Genomic DNA, 24728 nt, shown 5'->3' with positions numbered 1-24728 from the left:
TTGAAATTCATCCCCTGAGCAGACAGAGAGTTCACAAATGACTCCAGCTTTGTGACTCTTGCTATCATGCAGAAAGTGAATACATAACAAGAATCTACAAAGATGTGAAAATTGTTATTTGGGAAGAGCAACTCCAAAGCATCCTACACAAGACAGAAATTTCATAAGGAAGCCAAATGTATAGAATTCTATCAAATTATTCACATATAGCTGAAATATAGCTGAGCATTTTGCTCCATACCTGCAGAATCTCTTTAGCAATTCATCTTAACAGTCTCCTCTCCTTTATATATCTAGAATCACTTTAAGACTCCTGCTGCACTGAATGGGAAATTCTGTGCATCTAGTTTTCTGAAGAGAATAATTTTGTCACATTTGAACACTTGACCCAAGTTACAAACATAAGCATAACACGCTTCTGCATGTGTACGTTGACTGTTTACTCTGCCCAGTTTGCCTTCTGCTTATCCCAGTTCATCAGATGTAGTCTTGCAGAAGTGCTTGCAGTTTCCAGAATAAGACACTCAGGATGGCTTAAGTAAAAGGGGAATATATTAGATCACACAAAGTCAAAATTCTTGATGTAGGGCTAACTTTGGACGCGGTTGCATTCAGACCTCCAACAACACAGGACTGTATTATGTTCATACCTTGGTTCTACCTACCCTGAATGCAGAATTCTGTTTTCAGCCAGTGTCTGATGATGGTGAGACCCTTAGGATTTCAGGCATTTGATTCAATTCTGCCTACGCTGGAGATAGACAGTTGGAGATCTGACCTAGTTTTGTTGTTGTTGTTGATCAGTCCTGTCCTACTCTTTGCAACCCCATGGACTGCAGCACACCAGGCCTCCCTGTCCCTCAACATCTCCCAGAGTTTGCACAAGTTCATGTCCATTGAATCGGTGACACTAGCTTACAGCTATAAAACTCCATTCTTGTCTCCCTATTTGGAACAGATATATATATAAAAGATCACTTTATAAAGATCATCCTTGTATAGCACAAGAAAGTATATTCAATATCCTGTAATAAACTGTAATGGAAGAGAATATGAAGAAGAATACATATATATATATAACTGAGTCACTTTGCTATATAGGAGAAAGTAACACAACATTGTAAATCAACTATATTTCAATAAAATAAAAAATAAAGATCATCTTCTTGTTCCTCTTGTTCCTCTGTCACTGGGAAACCATTTTCCTTTGCTCCCTTCATCTTTTGGACACTTTTCAAATCACAACCATTGTTTTTCCTTTTTCTCCTAAGGGTGTAAATTTGGCTGCAATTCATCAAATAATCCAGAAAGGTGTGTTCCTTGTCTGTGAAATTATGTGTATATAGTGCCACCTAGTGTCCAGATAGCAGAAAATCTAACTCAATGCAAACAGGAGGCTTCCGTTTTTGAAACAGGTATGCTGAAGCTCCAATACTCTGGCCACCTGATGCGAACAGCCGACTCATTGGAAAAGACCCTGATGCAGGGAAAGATTGAAGGCAGAAAGAGAAGAGGGCGACAGAGGATGAGATGGTTGGATGGCATCACTGATTTAATGGATATGAACTTGGGCAAACTCCGGGAGCTGGTGAGGGACAGAGAGGCCTAGCAATGCTGCAATCTGTCGGGTTGCAGCCAGACACGACTTGGAGACTGAACAACAACAATGCTGAATTTGGGCAAAACACAGATTGGAGGAAAAATTACTACCAACTCCATTGATTTGTATTATGTTTACACCTGTTCCAGCGAAAAAGACTTGGCTTATTGAAATATTCAATAATTGAGCCATAAGATGCAGAAATTTTGTCAGATTTTAGAACTTTCACACATCAAATAACTCACATGATCACATTCAGAGTTAATAAAGAGTCTATTCTTATATAGAAACTTATTTGAAATAGTATATTTTCCAACAGATTTATGTAATAAAATTGGATCTGTATTTCCTATGGTAAATATTCCTTAATGTGTGTTATTAATCATTCAGTCATATCCTACTCTTTGTGACCCCATGGACTGTACCCTGCCAGGCTCCTCTGTCCATGGGATTCTCCAGGCAAGAAAACTGGAGTGGGTAGGCATTCCCTTCTCCAGGGAATCTTTCTGACCCAGGGATTGATCCTGGGTCTCCTGCATTGCAAGCAGACTCTTTACCATCTGAACCACCAGGGAGACTATTCCTTAACAGACTAAGTAAAAGTTTTTGGAGAGACTATGTTCCAGGGGAGAAAAAGTACTTCCTAGGTACAGCTCCTTGTCAGCAGGCTACCACTGTAGATGTGTCCTGGGGTTTCTACTGCCACTAAACAGTGCCAGGCAGCACTGACACCCCAAGGAAAATGACGCTGCAGACAGATCCACACACCATCGGTAGGGAGTGGCAAGGGGCATGATGGCTGTTGAGGCTGGAAAGTTAATCATCATGTCTAAGATCAGATAATGGTGAGACATTAGTTCCCTGTGCTCTAGTTTTAGGCATGCAGAACTATAGCTGGATCGTGCCTTTACACTGTCTCTTCACACTTTGGAAAAAGCACAGAAAGGAGGAAGGGGTAGTGGGTAGAGGGTGCTCTGGCTCATGGTCTTATATACCTCTGACTCCCCTCAGGAGTCAAAAGGAATATAAGAATTCCATGAATAAAACTGAAGCGTGTCCACTCCAGTCAGAAGGGAATTAAGTGCTGATAACTCTAGGGAATAGTGTCATTCCCAGACAATATTAGTCTAAAAAGTTTAGCTTTTTGTTCCTAAGAAAAGTTTTTAGTATTTGGTTCTTTGAGAGTTGTTATGGATAAGGGAAGGTATTTGGGGAGTCATGATCTTCTACTGCCTTGCATTCTTCTTGTTAAATTTTTTATTATTATTATTTTTATGACTGTGCCCCAGGGCATGTGGGATCTTAGTTCCCTGATCAGGGATTGAATCTGTGCCCTTTGCTGTGGAAGTGTGGAGTCTTAACCACTGGACTGCTGGGGAAGTCCCTGCCTTATACTCTTCTGGGTCTTTTTTTACCTATATGAGCCATCCTTCCTCTTTCCATCACCCTCTGGATCTTCTCACTTTCCTGAAGAGCTTTCTTCAGCTTTCTTCTCTCTGCCTTTCTCACCTGTCCATTCAGCATCTTTATCACCAAAATTTAAATGACTGCAGAATCTCTCTCCAACTCCAACCTCAGTCTCAAATTCCAGATGCAAATATGGGCTGATAGTTGGATGTCTCTGCTGCTGCTGCTAAATCGCTTCATTCGTGTCCAACTGTGTGCAACCCCATAGACGGCAGCCCACCAGGCTCCTCCATCCCTGGGGTTCTCCAGGCAAGAACACTGGAGTGGGTTGCCATTTCCTTCTCCAATGCATGCATGCATGCTAAGTCACTTCAGTCATGTCCGACTCTGTGCGACCTCGTGGACAGCAGCCCACCAGGTTCCTCTGTCCACAGGATTCTCCAGGCAAGAATACTGAAATGGGTTGCCATTTCCTTCCCCCTGGATGTTTCTAGAATTTTCTATTATTCAGAACTGCAAACTTTGCCTCCCTCCCTCTTTCGCTTCACCCAAATCCTCATTTTATCTAAGCACCAGTTCTCCTCTCAGTGTTTTATTTCTGACTTATCCATAACATCCCCATTGGCTAACTGTTCCACCCTGACTTCTTGCTTCTTTACCGGTTGTCTCCAATTTTGAGATTGTAAAGTTCCTCTTGAACTTCCTTTCCTCATTATTCTTACTATAAGACCTGATAAAAATCACTGCCTCTAGTCCCTCTCTCTTTTACACATCACTGTCATATTCAGTATTTGGAAGCATCTTCTGGTCTGTCATGAACAAATTGCATGCCCCCAATTTTGTATGTGGGAGGCTATATGGTCAGGCCCCCAAGATGGCTGCTCTTTTGATCTCTGTCCATCTCCTGCTCATTCAGTCCCTGCCTCACCCACACCCTACTCACCTGACTGGCCTTCCTTCTACTTCATAAAGCCTAACTGGTAAATGCCTACACGCTGGCCCCCTGCTCCAGAGAGTGATTGTTTTAATCTCTAGATGAGAACAGCTCCACTATGGTAGTTTGCCAAAGGGAAGACATCTGCCCTGTGGAGGTTGTTAGCCTGAGGGGCGGTGAGGGACCCGCCCTCTGCTGGTTTCCCTGGTAACCAGTGAGCCAACCTTTAACTGGCAATCTCGCGCTCCCATGCCCTGGAGCCAAGACTGCTGCTGTGTCCTGCCTGCCATCTGCTGCACGTGGTGGGGTGTTATTCCAGGACTTTGCTTCAGACATGTAAGATCCCCCCTCATTCATTAAGCCATGGATGTTTCTGTTGCTGACTCCAGGACTCTTTTTTTTTTTTAGTTTTTTAATTTATTTTTAATTGAGGATAATTGCTTTACAATATTGGTTTCATTTCTCATTCCAAGGAGATTAGCTTGCCTTTTTGGAGGCCTGGGGTCTTCTGCTGTCACTTAGAAGTTGCTCTGTAGGAGCTATTCCATATTCTGATGAGCTTTTAATGTATTTGTAGGGAGGCAGGCGATCTCCCCGTCTTATTCCTCCCCCATCTTCCCTGCCCTCCCAGGGCTCTTTCTTGAGGCTGGGCAAGTATAGGCTTGCAGGCCAGTGGGTGCAGAGGTATGATACCCAGTACCACAGAACATGACTATACTTGGAGATGGAGTCTTTCCAGAGGTAATCAAGTTAAAATGAGTCATTGGAGCAGGCTCTCATCTGATTGTATCCTTAATAGAAGAGGAAATTGGGGAAACAGACATGCACAGAGGGAAGGCTATATGAAGATACAGTAAGAAGACTTGCAAGTTGAGAAGACAGGCTTCAGAAGAAACCAACCCTGGTGGTCCAGGGGTTAAGACGTCACCTTCCAAGGCAGGGGGTGTGGGTTCAATCCCTGGTAGAGGAGCTAGGATCCCACAACTCAAGTACAAAAAAATCAAAGCCTATATGAATGATTCATGCTGGTGTTTGGCAGAAACCAACACAATTCTGCAAAGAAATTATCCTTCAATTTAAAACATAAATAAATTTAAAATGAAAAAAAGCAAAACATAAAACAGGAGCAATATTGTAGCAAATTCCATAAAGACTTCCAAAAAATAAATAAATTGAATTCAAAATAAAGAAGAAGAAACCAACCCGGCCAACACCCTGGTCTCAGGATTCTGCCTCTGGATGGATGGCCTTTGAACTCCAGCTGCAGTGTCAGCCCTGCGCCGGGTCTCCAGTCTGTCAGGTTACCCTGCAGAGTTCCACCTTGCTAGTCCCTTCGATCGTGTGAAACAATTCCTTAAAATAAATCTCCCTCTCTCTGAAATACATATATGTATGTCCTATTTGTTCTGGTCCTCTGGAGAACCCTGATTGCTTTTTTTTAAGGCAAAATACAGTGTCAAATCTTTAGACAAGTAATCAAACTCCTTTAAGATATTTCCAAATCCCACTCCAGTTACATTTTATATTACTTTCTTTCAATTATCCTTTGATGTTAACAATGATATTTATTGCAAACCAACTAGTTAACATTTAAGAAACATTTTTTCCTGTCATCTAAAAGGACTAATTCAGCAATTTACTTAATTTCTCTAAGTTTCAGTTTCTTCTTCTGTAACATGGGAATGATTCAGCCAATTATTCTACAAGCGGTTGTTGAACCACTGTGGGTGAGACAGATGCATTCATGATGTTGATACTTTAAAGACTAGTCAGTGGAGGCCTCTGACTGACTAGTCTTTACTATTTACTAAGTGCCGTTTACTAAGAAGAGGACTAGTGAAGAGCAAATTTAGGGAAGGAGGTGAATCGCAAGTTTTATTTGGGCCATGTTCAGGATGAAAGGAGAAGGCGATGGCACCCCACTCCAGTACTCTTGCCTGGAAAATCCCATGGATGGAGGAGCCTGGTGGGCTGCAGTCCATGGGGTCGCTAAGAGTCAGACAAGACTGAGCGACTTCACTTTCCCTTTTCACTTTCATGCACTGGAGAAGGAAATGGCAACCCACTCCAGTGTTCTTGCCTGGAGAATCCCATGGACGGGGGAGCCTGGTGGGCTGCTGTCTATGGGGTCGCACAGAGTCGGACACGACTGAAACGACTTAGCAGCAGCAGCAGCAGGATGAAAGGTCTCGTAGTTATCTAAGGAGAGATGATAAATAAGCAGCAGAATATGTACAAATGGAGCTCTAAGATTAGAACAGGGCCAGAGATAGAAAGTGGTCTGCCTTGAAATGCTTTTAGAGTCATGAGATAAACAACATGATTTCAGATGTGTGGTGTCACATGAACCAATAGGACAGAGTGCTTCAGGAGTTAGTGAGAAGCTTTGCAAAATGTTAATAAAGAGGTTCTGTTACGGGATGATTGCATGAGGAGCTCTGAGGACCCACTCTCCAAGGCAACAAGCACAACTGCTAAAAGCAGTCATCATCATCCATAGTTGCTACCACATATGACCTAAAATGTCCAATTTTCAACAAAAAATGAGACATTAAAAAAAAAAACAGAAAAGTATGATCCATATATTGGGGCGAACAGAGGCAACAGAGATGGCACGTGAAAAGGTCCAGATGTCAGATTTAATAGACTTCAAAGTGCTATTATGAGTTTGTTCAATGAGTTAAAGAAAAACACACTTAAATAAGGAAGGGATAATGATACTGTTTCATCAGAAAGAGATTATCGATGAAGAGATAAAAGTTTTCAGAAAGAATCAAATGGAAATTATGGAGCTGAAAACACAATAATTAAAATGAAAAAAAAAAGTCATTAGAGGGGTTTGACAGTAGATTGGTGCTGAAGAAGGGTAAGAGAATTTGAAATAATTATAGATTGTTCAGTTGCTAAGTTGTATCTGACTCCATGGACTCAGCATGCCAGGCTTCCCTGTTGTTCACTATCTCCCTGAGTTTGCTCAAACTCGTGTCCATGGAGTTGATGATACCATCCAACCATCTCCCATTGCCCTCTTCTCCTCTTGCCCTCAATATAGATTATGTAATCTGAAAACAGAAAGAGAAGAATGAATGAAAATGAACAGGGCCTTAGAGAAATGTGAGACACCAGTAAGTATACCGATTTAGGTGTAATAAGAGTCCCAGGAGAGAGTAAAAGGAGCAGAAAAAATATTTGAAGAAATTATGGCTGAAAACCCCAAATTTGCTGGAAAAAAAAAACTACACATCCAAGAAATTAAAAATCTCCAAGTATGATATATGCAGAGATCCACACCAAGACAGACCACGGTAAAAATGCTGAAAGGCAAAGAAGAAATCCTGAAACTACCAAGAGAACATGACTTGAGTCACGAGCTAGCAACTCTCCAGGGATCGCCTCTTACCCTGGTTTCTGACACCCCGGTCAGGTCTGCTCTGCAGTGCTGCTGCTAAGTCGCTTCAGTTGTGTCCGACTCTGTGTGACCCATAGACGGCAGCCCACCAGGCTCCCCCGTCCCTGGGATTCTCCAGGCAAGAACACTGGAGTGGGTTGCCATTTCCTTCTCCAATGCATGAAAGTGAAAAGTGAAGTCACTCAGTCTTGTCTGACTCTTAGCGACCCCATGGACTGCAGCCTCCCAGGCTCCTCCGTCCATGGGATTTTCCAGGCAAGAGTACTGGAGAGGGGTGCCATTACTGAGCAGCAACTGCTTCACCTTTTATAACACCTCTTCACTCGTTGTCAGTGTCTCAGTCGCTCATGTCCAACTTTTTGCGACCCCCATGGACTGTAGCCCACCAGGTGCCTCTGTCCATGGGATTCTCCAGGCGAGAACACTGGAGTGGATTGCTATTGCCTTCTCCAGGGGATCTTCCCAACCCAGAGACTGAACCCAGGTCTGCTGCCCTGCAGGCAGATTCTTTACCATTTGAGCTACAGGGAAGCCCGGTAGTCAGGTTTGGCCACAGAATTTGTCGGGCCCAGGGCAAAATAAAAATGAGGGGCCTCATGTTCAAGATCCCTTAAGGATTCAAGATGGTGTTAGCAAAGCATTAAAATCAAGCTCAGGGACTATTCCGAGGGTGACGCCCAAGGCATGAACCCACAAAACTGGCCCTGCTTAGCTTCTCAATGTCTGTTTTCCTGGATCTTAAGAACCATGCAGCAAAGTACACAGCTGATGTGTCTCTTGCCCATCACTGAATTCCTTTAGTTTTTCCCAGTGGCTATGGAAAGTCCTTAATTCAGTTTATTTTTTGCTAAACAACAACAAAATTTTGCTCTGCTGTATGGTACTTATTACATTGTTTCACTCATAAAAGTCTCATGTTTTAGCATATTGACCTTTTCAGAAGAGTACAGACAGCTTAAGCCCAAATATTTTATATTTATATTGCAGTTCTTAAATAATTTCACCATACTTACAAATCCATTGAAAAAGAAAAAACAAAAACCCATTGAACAGAATCCTACTTTTATCTGAGCTGATCTATTAGATATGCAGTTTGTAGTACTTTCATTTTACAATTACTTAGGAAGTATCCCACCATATTACACTGTTCACTTTGTCTTTAAGAATTCATCCATTTCTAGAATTAAAAATTTTTTCCCTTAATATCTTGACCACCTGCAAGGAATATGGGATCTTAGTTCCCTGACCAGGGATTGAACCTGCACGCCCTGCTTTGGAAGCTCCAAGTCTTAACCACTTGACCATCAGGGAGAACCCTAGAATTTTGAACTTTTTGATGAGTGAAAAATTACCTTTTAGCTTTGGATCCCATTTACAAAGTCACCCTGCAGAGGTGTCTGTCTTCTATACTATACAACCGCTGTGAACAGGTAAATGTTGGTGGGTCTTTGGAAGTTTGTTGAATTTCTCTGCCTGTTTTATATCTAATAAAATAGGGATACTACTACCTCCCTCACAAACTCTGCTAAAGAGAATTAAAGGAAGTGTCTTATATGGCACCTAGGAGAGGCCTTAACACTTAGCAGCTATACAATAGATGTTACATGTTTCTCCCACTTATATGATAATTTGTTGCCTTGATCTGCATGAAATGCTATTGGCTTCTTTCCTAATTCACTCAAGTCTTTTTTCACCAAGAATCACCAGCGGTTACGTTGTTTTTTGAAATTCTTCTGATTTAAACATGCTAATAATGAACATGTCTCATTAACCACATCCCTCTAGCATTAACTGATATTTACTTCATATAGTAATTCACTCTGAGAAAACGTGCCTTCTGAAAAGCTAGAGTTGAAGAATTCTCACAGTGAAATTAAAAGCAATGTTTTAATGCACATGTAAACCAAACAACATTTGAAATAAAGCATTTCATCATACTTTAAAAAAGATATTTAATCCCATGGCTCATTTCATGATCCTTCTATTTAATCAATTTAGCAGGTTAATACCTGGCTTATTAATAATCTTATGAACATACTTTCCCTTATTGAATAAAAAATAAACAATTACAAACTAGTCACAATCATCAGGAGTAGACCAAAGCTACTGAGCAAATAGACAAGCTATAAAAAAAAAGTTTATTAAAAAAATAGACAACATATGTAAACATCTTTTTCAGTCACAAAGCTTCATAATACAGCATATCAGGCCCAGGCCTCAAATCTCTGCAGTGGGAGCACCTTAATTGTTGACTAATAAGAATCAGTTTAATTTATCTTTCAGTGAGCTATTAAGTCTATATGAAAATAAATAACCAGATTCTGCTAAGTATACTAATATACATAGAAAATCACAGATGTACAGTGGATCTCAGCAAAAAATAACTATCTGCAGTAACATGTGAGATTGAGTCCTTTTATCAAAATTGTCTTTTTAATATAGCTTCATTTCTAAATTCATAATGTAAAGTTGACGAAAATAAAGCCAACAGGAAGAGAGTAGAGGAACAAGACAGATGGATAGCCATCACTCTCCCACCCTCACACGCCACGCCACACACACACGCCACACACACACATGTACACAGTGTTTTGGTAGAAGCAAAACTGAAAAATAATTTCTATATTTCATGTTTCATGTATTATTGTAGGCACATATTTCCTTTACTTTTAGTTGGAAGTTACATGCCCCCATGTGACTGAGTATGAAGTAGTCAACCATATTTTCAAGTGTGATACAATTTTGAAGAAACCAAATCTCTGTTACATAATTCAACAGCTACCCCAAAGGGAAGTCAAATCACAGAATGGACCATAACACAACAAAATGTAATTAAGTACCTGAGATTTTGCTGCAAGAATCTTAAATACAAGCCTGTTTTCTTTAGGGCAAAATGTGCTTACATTAACATAATCCTTTCATGTCCTGTTCTTTATTTGCTGGGGCATACTTGTTAGATGACTAAGATGTTCCAAAATGGCTAAATAATACAATTTTACTTTTTTAAAATCTACTATAGGTAGATATTTTATCACACTTGATTTAATTTAAATTGCTGACCTTTCAATTATTCAGTAACTCTTAACCAAGGAAAAATTTTAAATGAAGTAACAAGTAATATTTGCAATTAAAGTTTTTCACTGTATGGAAAATTTAAGATAGTTATATCTGTCATCTGAATAATCATATTCTAATGATAGAAGCATAATATACTTAACAGACGAACCCAGACAAGTTTACCAAGCTCCTGGATAGCCATTTCATAGCTTGATAACTCAGTAGTCTATTTGTAGCATATCTGTATAATTCATAAAAGTGGCTCATAAAATAATTTTAAATCATTTAAAAATCTGATCTGCTATCCAAAGATTCATTTTATAAATCCACATCTGAAAATAATCTATATTTTTCCTTTCTAAGACAGCAACTTATCTCACCCAGCAGATATCTAACACTTATCCACAATTAAGTGAAATGTGAAATAACTATTATTGGAAAATACTTAAATTCTAACAGTACTGCTGTTTCTTGACTTTGCAGTGTTTCTCACTGACTGTATTTGAGGTTACTGGGATGATTATGCATTTAAATAGAGAAAATAAAAATTAAATGACATCAATGTTTACGATGCATGATACATGTGTCAATTAATTTTTAAAAACTCCATGGCAAAAGAAAAGCTTTACACTTCTGGATACCAAATCAATGGCTACTGATGACGGGGGACCTTTTTTACAGGGAGAACCCACAGGTTAGTGGGTCTGAGCTGTATACCGTATGGTCTAAGTCAAATGTTAATGACTGATTTGTTTTAAATCTACTTTGGAGTTCCAATGGATAAAATTTTTAGAAGTTACATTCATTATAACTTTTATAAACTACATTCAGTAAAATTTTCTCAGAGAAACATTGCATATTTTAGATGAGATTTGGACATAATTGTGCATTATAAGCCCATTGCTGAACTTAAGTAGCTTAAATAGCACTCTGCATCTATTCTAGTTATCAAATTTTTAAAAACAGACACCTTTCCTCACTAATATCGCATTATTCTTGGCTTTTGTTGCACAAGTTACAAAAGAAAAGTGAGAAATAGAAAATGAAGGAAGGCAACAGGAAAGAAGGAAACAGAAATGGCACTCTTACAATTTTTGTGTGTGGGGTCGCGCGACTGAACGACAACAATACCAGAAAAGAATATAAATGGGGAGAAAAAGCATTTAAAGTTGTGCTTAAACACAGATTCACTTTGTTGTAGAGTTCTTGCTGGAACTAGCGTGTGTGGTATTTCAAGTTGCTAGGTAAGAATCCAGTGGACAAACGATGCAGTCAGCCAACAGCAATGACTTCCCTTTCTGGAGAAGTTAGACATCCATCACTATTTCAGTAACACGGCCACAGCTTTGAAAACGCAGCAGCATGAAACGATTAAAAGGTAGACACCTTGTTTTCATTTGTTCACCTTAAAAAAACAAGAAGAAATGCTTAAACAACAGAAGGCACTTAAGACAGAAATTCTTTCTCGAGTTCGTACAGAGATGGTCGGCTCGCTCTGCTCCTCATCCTGCACAGAGGCACCGTGCAGTCCCGGCTCTGGCCTTCCACGTCGGAGTCCAGTAAGGAAGGCATGTGGGGCTGAGTTCTCTTCTTGGGGCCGAGAGGACAGCTGTGGGCTGGTCCTGGACCACCCACTGCAAGGCCAGCCTGTGAGGGCTGAGACTCTGCTCTCGGCGGGAAGGCTTGCAGGGCACCTCCTCGGCTTCTTAGGGGCGGAGGGTGAGGCAGAGGCACCATATGGACAGCTCTTTGCTTTTCAGGCGGGACCTCACTTGGCAGGTCACTGTGAGGTCCAGACAGGGAGGGGGGCATCCCCCAAACCCACGCAGGGGGCAGTTCAGAGGCTCCAGGGGCTGAGATGAGAGCTGCACCAATGGGCAAAGAGAGTGTGTGATTAGACAGAGACATTGAAAACGATGCATACCGAGGAAAATAAACTGGGTGACTTCACTGAGGTGACCACCTTAAAGTAAGCTTTGACAAAAGAACCTGGACACAAACCTTACCTTACAAGCTGTTAGGATATATGGTTTGTTTTTCTTAAAAAGTACCTCAAAGTTGGAAAGATTGCTTGAATCTGTGGAAACTACAATTGTAAAGAGCTAAATCATCATCGGACGCTTAGAACAATGATCATTAGAATTGTTTAATAAGCAGGAGAGATTTCAGAATGGGATTAGACTGGACTAAAATTAAGGCGTAAAATGATGGCGAATATGACTGAATTCACTTTCAGCTGATAATTTGAAAAAATTAATGAAAATAAGGACGTAGCTATGTTTCTACATGTTACACCTTCCCTTTTTTGTTCTGAAGAACTGACTTATTACCAGTCTGTTGTTGTTCAGTCGCGTCCGGCTCTTTGCGACCCCATGGACTGTAGCCCGCCAAGCTCCTCTGTCCATGGGTTTCCCAGGCAAGAATACTGGAGTGGGTTGCCATTTCCTTCTCCAGGGGATCTTCCTGACCCAGGGATTGAGTCCATGTCATTTGCAGTGGCAGGTGGATTCTTCACTGCTGAGCCACCAGGGAAGGCCTATTACCACTCTAGCAGATAATTATTGGCTTCAAATTAAGAAACAAAGTTCTTATGGGATTATCGTGATGGGATTTCACCATGTGCAATTATAAATTACTAATATTTATTGCATCATAAAAGAGCAATAAACCAATTTATTTAAAGACAATGGAAAATAATATTAGAAAAAATGTGCCTACTTGTAGCACACTTAAAGAGATAAAGGAAAAGATAGAGCAAATGAAAGCAGCCTCAATTTTAATACACTTTATAACCAATCCCCGGAGAAGGCAATGGCACCCCACTCCAGTACTCTTGTCTGGAAAATCCATGGACAGAGGAGCCTGGTAGGCTGCAGTCCATGGGGTCGCTAAGAGTCAGACACGACTGAGTGACTTCACTTTCACTTTTCATTTTCATGCATTGGAGAAGGAAATGGCTACCCACTCCAGTGTTCTTGCCTGGAGAATCCCAGGGACGGGGGAGCCTGGTGGGCTGCCGTCTATGGGGTCGCACAGAGTCGGACACGACTGAAGCGACTTAGCAGCAGCAGCAGCATAACCAATCCCAGCATAACATTTTATGATCTAAAAAGCATTTTTCATATACATTATCTCACTTAATCCTCATGATCTGTATCTGATGTGACTGTAATCACATTTACATACAAAAGAAATAATAGTTAATCCCCACATAGCATCTACTGTCCATTTGATTTTTATGCCCCCCAAACTCAATCTCAACATAACTGGACAGTGAAGTCAGATGATGCAGAAGACATGGTACCACGGGAGAGGTAGGACAACCAGTTTTAGCAGCACCTTTCCCATTAATTATTGGTTCAGACTTTGTCAAATGATTGTCTTCCTAACATGAGGGGCTTAGAGCAGTTACTCTCTACATGCTTGCTTTGTTTTAAAATGCTATTAAGTACTTAAGTTGCTGAAATTTAGTTGTATTTTCCCCAGAATCTAAATGATAGTTAAGGTCAAATGAAAGAGTAAAATTAAATGAAAGTCAAATGAAAGGGTAAAATGCAAAGATTTCTGTAAAGAGTGAAAACAAATTTGTAAATGTAATCCTATGGAAAAGAGAACCAGAGAGTCACACAATTTTACAGTCCAGTCTCTACAGCGGTGTCTGGAACTTTCACCCATGAATGTAGCCTACCTGGGGGCTGGGGAGCACTTCCATCAGACATGGTCCTTCGGTGACTTGCTGCTCTCTCTTTGGAAGCAGCAGCGTAAGAAACACCCCCACGTGTCAGCTCCATGAAGGAAGGAGGCGGGTTTCTCCACCCATCACGGCTGGTCTCCAGTCCTGGCATGGGGGTTGACTTCTGGCCCCTCCCTCCAAAGGCAGGGCAAGGATCTGGAATGGGCACCCGAGGGGCACAAGAGATGTGTGTGCTGCTCTCGAAGGAGTCTTCACCGTCGGTCTGCAGCAGGCACTTGGTGGAGAGGGAAGGCACAGACAGGAGGTTTGCAGTGGTGGACGGTGGGAGTGAGGGGGCGCTGCTGGCTCCCTCGCCCACGGCCAGCAGCCTTGTGGCAGGGCTGGCACTGCGGCGAGACTTAGGTGCCCGCTGGAAGATGCCTTCACGTTTCTTCCTGTCTTCCTTAGGCAACGGGTCTTCGGGAGCCTGTGCTTTCGTGAGCTCTCTTATGTCCAAGCCCAGAGCCACTGATGCCAGCAGCATGGTACAGCCATACAGAGCAGACTCCGTTTTCTTTCTCTGGGGGGATCTGCTCAGACTGTTTGGAGGGGTCCCCTGAGGAGTGTCAGCAGCAGGGCTCACTGGGGTTCCCTCCTCCCAGCTTTCGGGTTCTACCGGGTTCTCTCTCTGGCCATCTTTCCAAAGAGGTAGATCGATGTAGGCCTGAGTTGGCGATTTTATCTGCTTTGGTTTTCTGTGTTCCAATGCATCAGGGGCAAGTTTTTGCTCTTCACAAGCACCTACATAGAAGGATAAACACACACACGCTAGGACCATTTTACAGCAAAAACTATGAAAAATACACTGTAAAACAAAGCTGAAATCTAGTAAATACATATTCTACATCATGACACATGGAGCCCTTTTCAGTTTAGCAAATGGTTCGTCCAGGAGGACCCTGCAGAAGGGGTATCCAGGGTGCTATGACTCAGGCTCCCTGCAGAGGGACCGGCAAGCAGGGGCATTTGCAAGCCTTGAAACCAAGGTAAACAAGATCAATATCTGCGTAAGATCACACTGTCCTTTTGGGAGTCACTTAGGCATTCGGGAGACGTTGAATGCTTGCTAGGCATCAGGCACTGCGAGGAGAGTGGTGAACACAACAGATAAACTTTCTGGCTTTGAGTTGACATTCTAATTTGCAGGTGATGAAGAACACATACATTATGGGTTCCATGTAGACAAATAAGAATTTTAGATAAGAGTAATGAATAGGGGGAGAGGGTCAAGAGGGAGGGGACATAGGTATAGCTATGACAGATTCATGTTGATATATGGTAGAAGCCAACACAATATTGGAAAGCAATTGTCCTCCAATTGAAAATCAATAAAAAAAAAAAAAAGTTATGGGGAAAATGGTGGAGCAAAAAAAAAAAATTTCTGGCTTTTTACCCTACCATATTTTTCTGCATTTCCTTTGTGTGCTTTTGCATGCTTTTCTTTCTTGAAGAATAAAAGAAAAATCTGCCTCATGAAAAAGAAAAAAAAAAACAGTGATAAATAAATAAAAACGGGTACTGAGGTAGAGGGCTGGGGTGAGATACTACTTCGGCTGAGGTGGTCAGGGAAGGCTTTCCGGAAATGCTTGAGCTGAGACATAAACTCATAGAAGCACCCGGCCACACAGATGGGAGGTGGGAGGGGGCCTTCAGGCAGGTCAGACGGTGTGAACCCTTTGCTCACTGACCCTTCCAGTGGATACAGGGTTAACTTCACGGAGACCCAGCTGGGTCAGCCACATAAATCCTTTTATTTCCTCCAAGTGACCTGTGGAGGAGTTATTAATAGGATCAAAATATTCTAAGACAGAATAAAAACATTAAAAAAAAAAAGGAGGACTACCCAGTCACAAATAATGAAACGTACTGTAGAAACAACAGTTTTGTGACTACTGATGGCCCTTCATGACTCCTCAAATGACATTTGATGACACACCGCAGTATATAATGAGAGCACCTCCTGCCTTATAGGCAAGAGAGAGTCAGCGCACAGTGACGAATCTGCTGTCAGAAAGTGCTTATCCAGGATTCAGAGGGGACCTGCCTCTGTTTACCTGAATGTATTTACGGAGATATTTAGGCTGAAACCACGTGCTTGTGATAACACAGAAGAAGAAAACTAAACATGAACAGTGAGTGATAAGCTGCGTGCAAAATTGAACATAGCACTGATAATGAATCCAAGGCGTTTATACCACGTTTAGCTAAAGCCTCTTTCCTTTGATCACAGTATCAAAGAGCTGTCTTAAGTTGTTGAGGGTAAAGACCAATTTTGTCTTCTTTGGTGACAGCCATCATTGAGGGTTTTCAACAACTACTGTATCTTTTCAATCTTTTAATATCTGAACACTGAATGGGAATGTTGAATACCGAAAGCAATGATGACTTACTTAGAGATTCCAATGTAACACTCTCCAGCAGTAGTTTTCCACAGCTAACTAGCTTGACAATGTTTTATCATGTCGTGGGGTAGGAATACAACCTCAGCAGAATTTCAGGGTGCCTACATTTTCATATTTACTATTTCCTATACTAAATTAATTTGGATCTATCTAATAAATTATACCAATTTTTCTGGTAAAGAATAGGAGTTACAAATTCCTAATAAACAATGTGGAACCTAATGATTACTTTCTGCCACGAACACTGCCAGGACAGAAGATAAGTTTTGAGCTCAGTGTAGCCCCACTACTAGTCTGACGCTGCTAACCTTTCTGACATCACTTCCAGAGCGCTCACATGCTAAGTCTATTTCCTGAAACCCATTTACCTGGCTGGTCCACAAATAATGAAGCCAATGGCATGGTTTTCTGATTTTTTATTAATATGGTTGACCAAGGACTGTTGCCATCTGAGAGAGGTCTTATTCTACAAGAGAAAAATGTTTATTTTGATATAATAGAACCACATGACACAAACTAGCTTTTGGTAAATACACACTAACAAGATTTTTAGGTAGTAAAGAGAACACATTTGGATTCTGTGTTTTAAAGAGCTAACAAAGTGCAAATAAAACCTTAACATGAGATGTAAAAAAGTTTTAAACTGCTTAACCAAATAATAATTAATTTAGTGTGATAAGCCCATCCTAGAAATTAACATAATATTCAGGTATCGTTATATTACTCTAATTGCTTTTTAAAGGGTAAGTCTGGCCAATGCAACATGTAAAAGGCCCTGCTAAAAAATAAATAAACAAAAAAGCACTGCTCCGTGTCACAGTGCACATTGAAATACCATCAGATGTCACACGTGTACCTTTCTCTGCAATCAGTTCTTTCTTTCATTTGAATCGAATTTGGACCCCAGGTACAACCCTTTTTCTTGAAGTTCCTTTTTATATCTTCAAATTCTTCTTGTCGACAGACGGTGTTTCTGCCCCAAGTTTTATTGCTTTCATCTGAGGTCACTAAACAGAGAGCATCACTCATTAACCAATTACAATTTTTTAAGTTTTAGGATGAATCAAATCAGTTGGAAAACTATCTTACTCAAAGTGTATAGATGATTGAGAAACATGAAAACAATGAAGAAATTATTTCTTTCACCCTACTCAAGGCCAACGTCTGTCTCTAATCATAACAGTAAGAAAAGTAAAAGATAAATTTGAGGCAGCCACAAAGGGCTGATTATTTCTTTATCTATGCATTTAACATGATGCAACAGTTAGGATTTCATTTTACTTGGGAGGAAAAAAAAAAAAAAGGCAAATTGAACATTTAACTTCGTACTTAATTTTTTAACCAAATCAAAGTTTAGAGCCCAAGGAACAAAGGTCTATTTTGAAACTGTAATTTCAGCCACTATTTCATTAGTCATCACAACTGTTTGGCTACAATTACCTTTTAAAACCTGAACATGTGCGAGTTTTCCCACATCTTGCCTTATTTCGTCCCCTTGTGGGGAGGCTGACCTCCACCCGTTGCTGACACACTCGTGTGACACACCAGTGCCTCGTCCCCAGCCCCGCGCTGCTCGAGAATCATGGGCAGAGTGGCCGTCATTACCACACACTTAGAAAACAATCCTGTCACACACCAGAGGGGCTGAAAACACAGCTGAGAACATTATGACATGTCTACACAGGGGGTAAAAATATGCACTTTGGGTCTAACTGAAACTTGCACAAAACCACTGTAAGTTGAAAATGTAGTTAATACCCCTGACCTACCGAACATGGCTTAGCCCAGCCCACCTTAAATGTGCTCATGTACCCCCGTGGCTGATTGCTGTCAATGTGCGGCAAAAACCACTACAATATTGTAAAGTAATTAGCCTCCAATTAAAATAAATTAATTAATTTTTAAAAATGTGCTTAGAAGAGTTACTGTGTTTGTTTAGCTGCCAAGTTGTATACAACTCTTTTAGAGTTGTAAGCCCTCAGGCTTTTCTGTCCATGGGATTTCCCAGGCAAGAATATTGGAATGGGAGACCATTTCCTTTTCCAGGAGATCTTTCTGATCCAGGGAATGAACCCGTGTCACCTGCATGGCAGACAGATATCTTAACCATCTGAGCCACCTGGGAAACTCACTTAGAACAGTCACACTAGTCTACAGTTGAGCAAAATCATGTAATGCAAAGCCAATTTTATAATTAAGTTAAATATCTCATGTAACTTACGGAATCCAGTAGTGAAAGAGAAAAACAGAGTAGCTGTGAGTATATGGCTTATTTCTCCTCATGACGGCGGGGCTGAGCGGGAGCCCAGCGTCTTGAGAGAGAATGGTGCCTCGCATCACTCCCCAGGAAAAGATCAAAATTCAAAGTATGGTTTTCACTGAATGTGAGTCACTTTAAAACCATCATAAAGTCAAAAAACCCTAAGTCGAATTATCCTAATGTGGGGGGCCATGTGCATTAGGTTGGTCAATACACACCAAATGAGAGCTAAATCCCAAAAAGCAGAATACAGTCTTCTTTACAAAACAACTGGAAGTAACCTCAAATTCTGTTCAGTTTTCAAAATATCCACAAGTATGCCACTGATGTAATTAGGTTATACAAACGTTGCAGGTACAGGCTTCACAAAATCCTATAAGTCTTGAGATCTTATTTCAGTTTCTACTCTGTGGCCTGGTAACATCACCAATTGTGCAGAGTCTAAAAATCACTTACTGTGAAAATAAGAAAATTAGACTAAGAAGAAAATTTTGATTTCCAAATAGTTATGATACCTCCTGTATTTCACATGCTTAGAAACCACTTATAAAAACATGTCTGCTTAAGTTGAATCTAAGTTCACTAGTGACAGAAACCCACCCAGAAGACCCCAAGGGGGAGAAAGCTTACGCTGTATTGCTCGGAGTCTGGGGATCACTGTGGGGCTGCTGGGTGGGCTGGAGCTGCTGCTGTTCAGACTTCTTCGTTTGTCCAAGTTGGGGGAGGCCTGTACGGTTATTTTGTGCTGGAAGTCTGTTGGACACGGGGAGAAAAAAAAGAGAACTGAGATTTGATGGTTTTAGGTGATTTTCATAGCCCCGTCTTTGGTACCTGGCAATAAAAGCAGAAATTGCCAGACAGTAAGAATATGGTATGTCTCAGAGTCTGTTCCTGGTTTTTTACTTCTCTTTCATTCAGGATTCAAGTCCATAAATAATGACGCAGAATCTTGATACATTAGGCAGCACACCCAGACACACAAGGAAATAATTTTACTGAGGATCTGTAGAACCCAACAGTCTTCTGGAAAAAAGAGTTACCTTCATTGAGTCTGATGCAGTTGGAATGAAGCTGAAAGAGGAGACACCCTGGGCTAAGCAAGTCCTGGTTCCGTCACTAACTGTGGACCCCAAACCAGCAAGGAGCCTCTTGGTTTCCGAGGCTTTTGGCTAGTACAGCAGACGCCACCAGGGGGTTGCCATGGTGATTAAAACAGAAAACGTACGCTATGCGGGGTTCAGAACATGCTACCCCAACATTTACTCCTTTTTGTTGTTGTTTAGTCCCTCAGTCATGTCCAGCTCTTCGTGACCCCATGGACTGTAGCCCGCCAGGCTCCTCTGCCCGTGGGATTTCCCAGGCAAGAACAGTGGAGTGGGTTGCCATTTCTTCCTCCATGGGATCCTCCTGACCCAGGGATGAAACTCCAGGCAGATTCTTTACCACTGAGCCATCAAGGAAGCCACATTTACTCCTTAACCTGTTACATTTCTGCAAGACACTTCACTCTTCATCAACCTAGCATGGAAATAGTCAGGTCTGATTTTTTTTTGGGTATTCATTTCCTTATACAGGCTCCCATGTCCTAGAAACTTGTATTAAAACACATTTTTATGCTTTTCCCCTATTGATTTGGCTTAGTCAGTTTCATCTTCAGACCCAGTCAGGGTCAAGTGAAACTCCCCCAGCCTTAAGTTAAAAGTGTTTTGTGGCTAAGGTACCTACAAATGATGGTTACTTTTATCTAACTGTGATACAGTTAGATACAGGGTAGCTGTCATGCCAGATGAAATGCCAAGAACTATGGGAACATATGAAAGAAAAGTAATATTACCAGAGGAGAGAAAATTTTGTAAACTGTCAGAAAAAATACTGAAAACTTAGAAGCAGGAAAGAGAAATGACTGGGTATTCTTTCATCGTGGTGTCGAGCTTAACCGCTGACTAATTTTCTATTGATGGGGCTGTTTTTACAACTCAGTAAGACAAAGGTTAACTTGTAGATTTTGTCTGGTGATGATGCAAATACTTTTTGCCTGGTGTGAAAGAAAATCCCAAAGGTTATTATTTATTGCCATAATGGGCATTAACCAAGTCTGTATTTAGTCTAGCAATAGAATGCTAAGATTTCTTTATTAAATTGACCATAAATACTAAGCTCTTCAAATTCCCATGTGAACCAGTTTACATGGGTTCCCCATTAATATTAATAAATATTAATTATTAATTAAATAAAATCTTTGACATGTTCATTTTACATTCGCAAGAAAGCTATAATTTACCTTATTGTATAAAATAATTATACTTTACAGAACCACATGGTATTGAATGAAGAGTTCGAATTTGGTAGGCAAGACAGTTATCCAATTACTCACGTTAGAAATCTGAAGCTTTCCTTGATATTGTGTTCTCCCTGACCTTCCACATCCAATCAAACACAAAATATCTTGTAAATTCTGTTCTGTATTCTTCTTAGAGTTACTGTTGAGAAATTTCTATTCCAGGTTCTGGAGTCAGCAAACTCCACATGTGAAGCCCAACTTACCACTTACCAGCCACATGAATTTGGGGAAAGTAACTTCATCTCTGTAAGTCACAGCATCTTCAAAAATGGAAAAAAGAATGATTCCTAGTCCACAGGACAGCTAGGGAAACTTAAATACAAAGAAGTACAGAAAGTACTTGGGCTTCCCAGGTGGCTCAGTGGTAAAGAATCCTTCTGCCAATGCAGGAGACTGGGGTTCCATCTCTGGAGGAGCAAACTGGCAACCCACTCCAGTATTCTCTCCTGGGAAATCCCATGGACAGAGGGGCCTGGTGGGCTACAGTCCACAGGGTCGCAAAAGAGCTGGACGTGACTGAGTGACTAAGCATGTAACCATAAAAAATACTCAACACACATTAATGACACTTTTTGTTCTCTCCATCTCCACCACCACCATCATTTCACGCTGAGGCTGCTACAATCTTTTGGGCTATCTTCCAGCAACTCCACTTGACCCCTCTGATCTACCTCACAACAGCCAGAGGCTTGCTTGCTTATTTATTTATTTGTGGCTGTGCGGGTCTCTGCTGCAGCATGGACCCAGTAGTTGTGGCACAAAGGCTTAGATGCTCCGAGGGATGTGGGATCTTAGTTCCCCAACCAGGGATTGAACCCACATCCCCTGCACTGGAAGGCAGATTCTTAACCACTGGACCACCAGGGAAGTCTCCAGGTGCATGCTTGTCATTCCCTGCTTCAAGTCCTTTGAAGGGGTCTCATCATTCTTAAAATTATAGATCGAAATCATAACATCCCCTCTAATTCCCTGCAAATCTGATCTGGGTTGTTTGTGCCACGCCTGTTCTCTCATCACTCGCCATGATCTAGACAAGGGGACAGCAGGCTTTTCCTAAGAAGTGCCACACAGTAAATACTGCAGTTTCTATGAGCCACATGGTCTGCTGATGGAGCGGGAAAGCATTCCAACAAAAACGTAAAGGCGTGTGTCCCAGCGCAACGCTGCTGTGGGCGCTGCAGTTTACCTGTCCTGCAAGATTCGTGGGTCAGAAAATCTTCTTTTCTAGTATTTAAAGTGTATAAATCGTTCTTAGTTTGTGGGCTACAGGAAAGAGGTGCAAGGCTGAATTTGGACCAGCAGGTAGACTCAAGTCATAATGGTCTTTTTTCAGTTCCTGAAAGAAACCAAACTTCTTCCCATGTGCTTCCTGCCTGTTCTTCGGCTTCCCTTCATTGGTGGGGCTTCCGAGGTGGCTCAGTGGTAAAGAATCTGCCTACCAATGCAGGGGATTTGGGTTTGATCCCTGGTTGGGTTAGGAAGATCCCCTGGAGTAGAAAATGGCAACCCACTCCAGTATTCTTGCCTGGGAAATCCCACGGACAGAGGAGTCTGATGTGCTATAGTCCATGGGATTGCAAAAAGTCCGACATGACTGAGCATGCATGCCAGACCACATATTTGGCAAATTCCTTCTTTGAGTCTCAATTTAACTTTTTCTTCTTGGGGAAGCTATTTGTGATTGCCTTAGACCAGGAGACATCACTCTACTAATCACTGTCACATGACTTTTCCTTCACAGTAGTTAATAATTACAGCCAAAACAAAAGAACATTTGTTTAATTATTAGCTTAAGACTCACGCCCTCCAATACAGTGTCAGTTCTCTACTGGGAGGGTTGTCATTTGCCATCACTGCACCATCTCCCCCAAATGGGCACAGGGCCATGCACAGGAAGGATGCCGAGCGAATCTTTGCTGAATGAGTGTTTTCTCTGTTTGAGATTACAGTATTCATGAGGGCAGAGATCATGTTTTGAAGACAATGCAGATGGAAGTGAAGTGCCAGATGGGAGCTCTGTCCCCCTATCATCTAAGAAAGAATGATCTGACCAGGCAAAGCAGCTTAAGAAAGGGAAAGAACTGATGCAAGAAAACAGTTCATCAGAACAGACGTCTAACTGAACTACAGGGAAGAGAAATAAGTAGGAAAAGAAAGAAATATTCTCACCCAAAGAGATGAAACAATTTAGACCGAAGAGCTTTATAAAGGTTCAGCTAGCCTGGTGGCTCAGTGGTAAAGAATCCAGCTGCAATGCAGGAGCTGCAGGAAATGTGGGTTTGACCCCTGGGTCAGGAAGATCCCCTGGAGTAGGAAATGGCAACCCATTCCAGTATTCTTGCCTGGAAAATCCCATGGACAGAGGAGCCTGGTGGGCTACAGTTCATGGGGTCACAAAGAGTCAGACACAGCTGAGCACATACAAGCACATGGAAGTTTTTACAGTAAAAGGAGCCTGCAGCCCAGAGTAGAAGGCATGCATGCTCTTGCAGGCTTCAGAACTAGAATAACAGAACCAGGCCACAGCATCTGAATGGCAAACCATGAAGAACGGGTGATGGGAGAAGAGCTGACAGGTACAGGTCAGGCAGCCACCACAGAAGGCTTTAAGGCCAAGGGTAGTTGCAAAGGCACAAGACTGGATCTTAATAATACCTAAGATTCAGAGTGCTTCTGGTCTTCTGAAAAAAACCAAACACTTGTACTCAGGGGGAAAAAAAGGGCACTCTGTGCTTTAAACATAAACAAAACATTCTTTATGATAAACATCCTGTTCCTATGAAACAGAGAAAGGCTGATTCTGTCCCAGTTACAGATTGAGGAAAACTCAGGCTGAACTGTTAAGGGGTCCTGGCTGATGTCCAGTGTTTTTCTGGACTGCTTGCTAGACCTGTTCTCAAGGTATCTGCTCATGGCAGATTATCATGTGATCCACAGGCTTTTGATTAAACCTGTATATTTTCACTGGCAATATTTACGTTTCATGAAGGACACTGACATAGCTCAGTGGGAATCCTCATTTTACACTAAAAGTTGCAGTATTCATTGAAAAGTCCTTTTGGGGCTTCTGCCTTCTCTCCATAGGCACGTACACACGCTTGCTCACATTCACGCACGCCAGGCAGGTGAGTGTGGCAGGCCTCTGGCTCTTGTGAAGTGGTTGAAGTTAGAATACCATGGCTTTAGAGACATACCAACTCCCGAAAGTTTCAAAACCTCTCTGATCTATTTTATATGTTCTAAAAACACAACTTGGGTTCAAAACAAACATAATACAGCAGTGATATAAAGTGGTCACAGTGTAAATGTATCTGCCACAACCATTCTTTATCTCTATATAAGTTCCAAGACTGCACACAATTTAGTTTACCAACTCTTAGATTATACCACCTCATTGTATAAGCACTCATCTTCCTTACTAGGTAGCTATGCAAGATTGTCAACAGGAATAATTACATTTGAGTTTTCCAGCAATAAATCATCCTAGCTATAAATAGCCATAAAATGAAAAGCTGCCATCAGAGATTATGAAGGAAAAAATTACAATGATTAGATAATTATTCAAATTTAATAACAATATTTTGA

General features: G+C 41.3%; 1 protein-coding gene across 2 annotated transcripts in view; it reads right to left on the bottom strand.

Moving 5' to 3' along the window:
• Window positions 1-9218: 9218 nt before the first annotated feature.
• MAP3K21 (mitogen-activated protein kinase kinase kinase 21) overlaps window positions 9219-24728 on the bottom strand; it is a 59344-nt gene continuing 43834 nt past the window's right edge. Inside the window, exons 6-10 of one of the 2 annotated variants that reach the window (XM_055588403.1) lie at window positions 19433-19555; window positions 17399-17549; window positions 16911-17008; window positions 14096-14881; window positions 9219-12272 (exon numbers count right to left, since the gene is read on the bottom strand). In XM_055588403.1, coding sequence (XP_055444378.1) covers window positions 11854-12272; window positions 14096-14881; window positions 16911-17008; window positions 17399-17549; window positions 19433-19555 — 1577 coding nt within the window. In that variant the 3' untranslated portion in view covers window positions 9219-11853. The remainder of the gene's footprint in view (window positions 12273-14095; window positions 14882-16910; window positions 17009-17398; window positions 17550-19432; window positions 19556-24728) is intronic. The other variant, XM_055588414.1, reaches the window with a different exon arrangement.

The sequence above is a fragment of the Bubalus kerabau genome, chromosome 1, assembly GCF_029407905.1.
Source record: "Bubalus kerabau isolate K-KA32 ecotype Philippines breed swamp buffalo chromosome 1, PCC_UOA_SB_1v2, whole genome shotgun sequence".
NCBI lineage: Eukaryota > Metazoa > Chordata > Mammalia > Artiodactyla > Bovidae > Bubalus > Bubalus kerabau.
The sequence above is the reverse complement of the archived record's forward strand: the minus strand, read 5'-3'. Positions and strand labels throughout refer to the sequence as shown.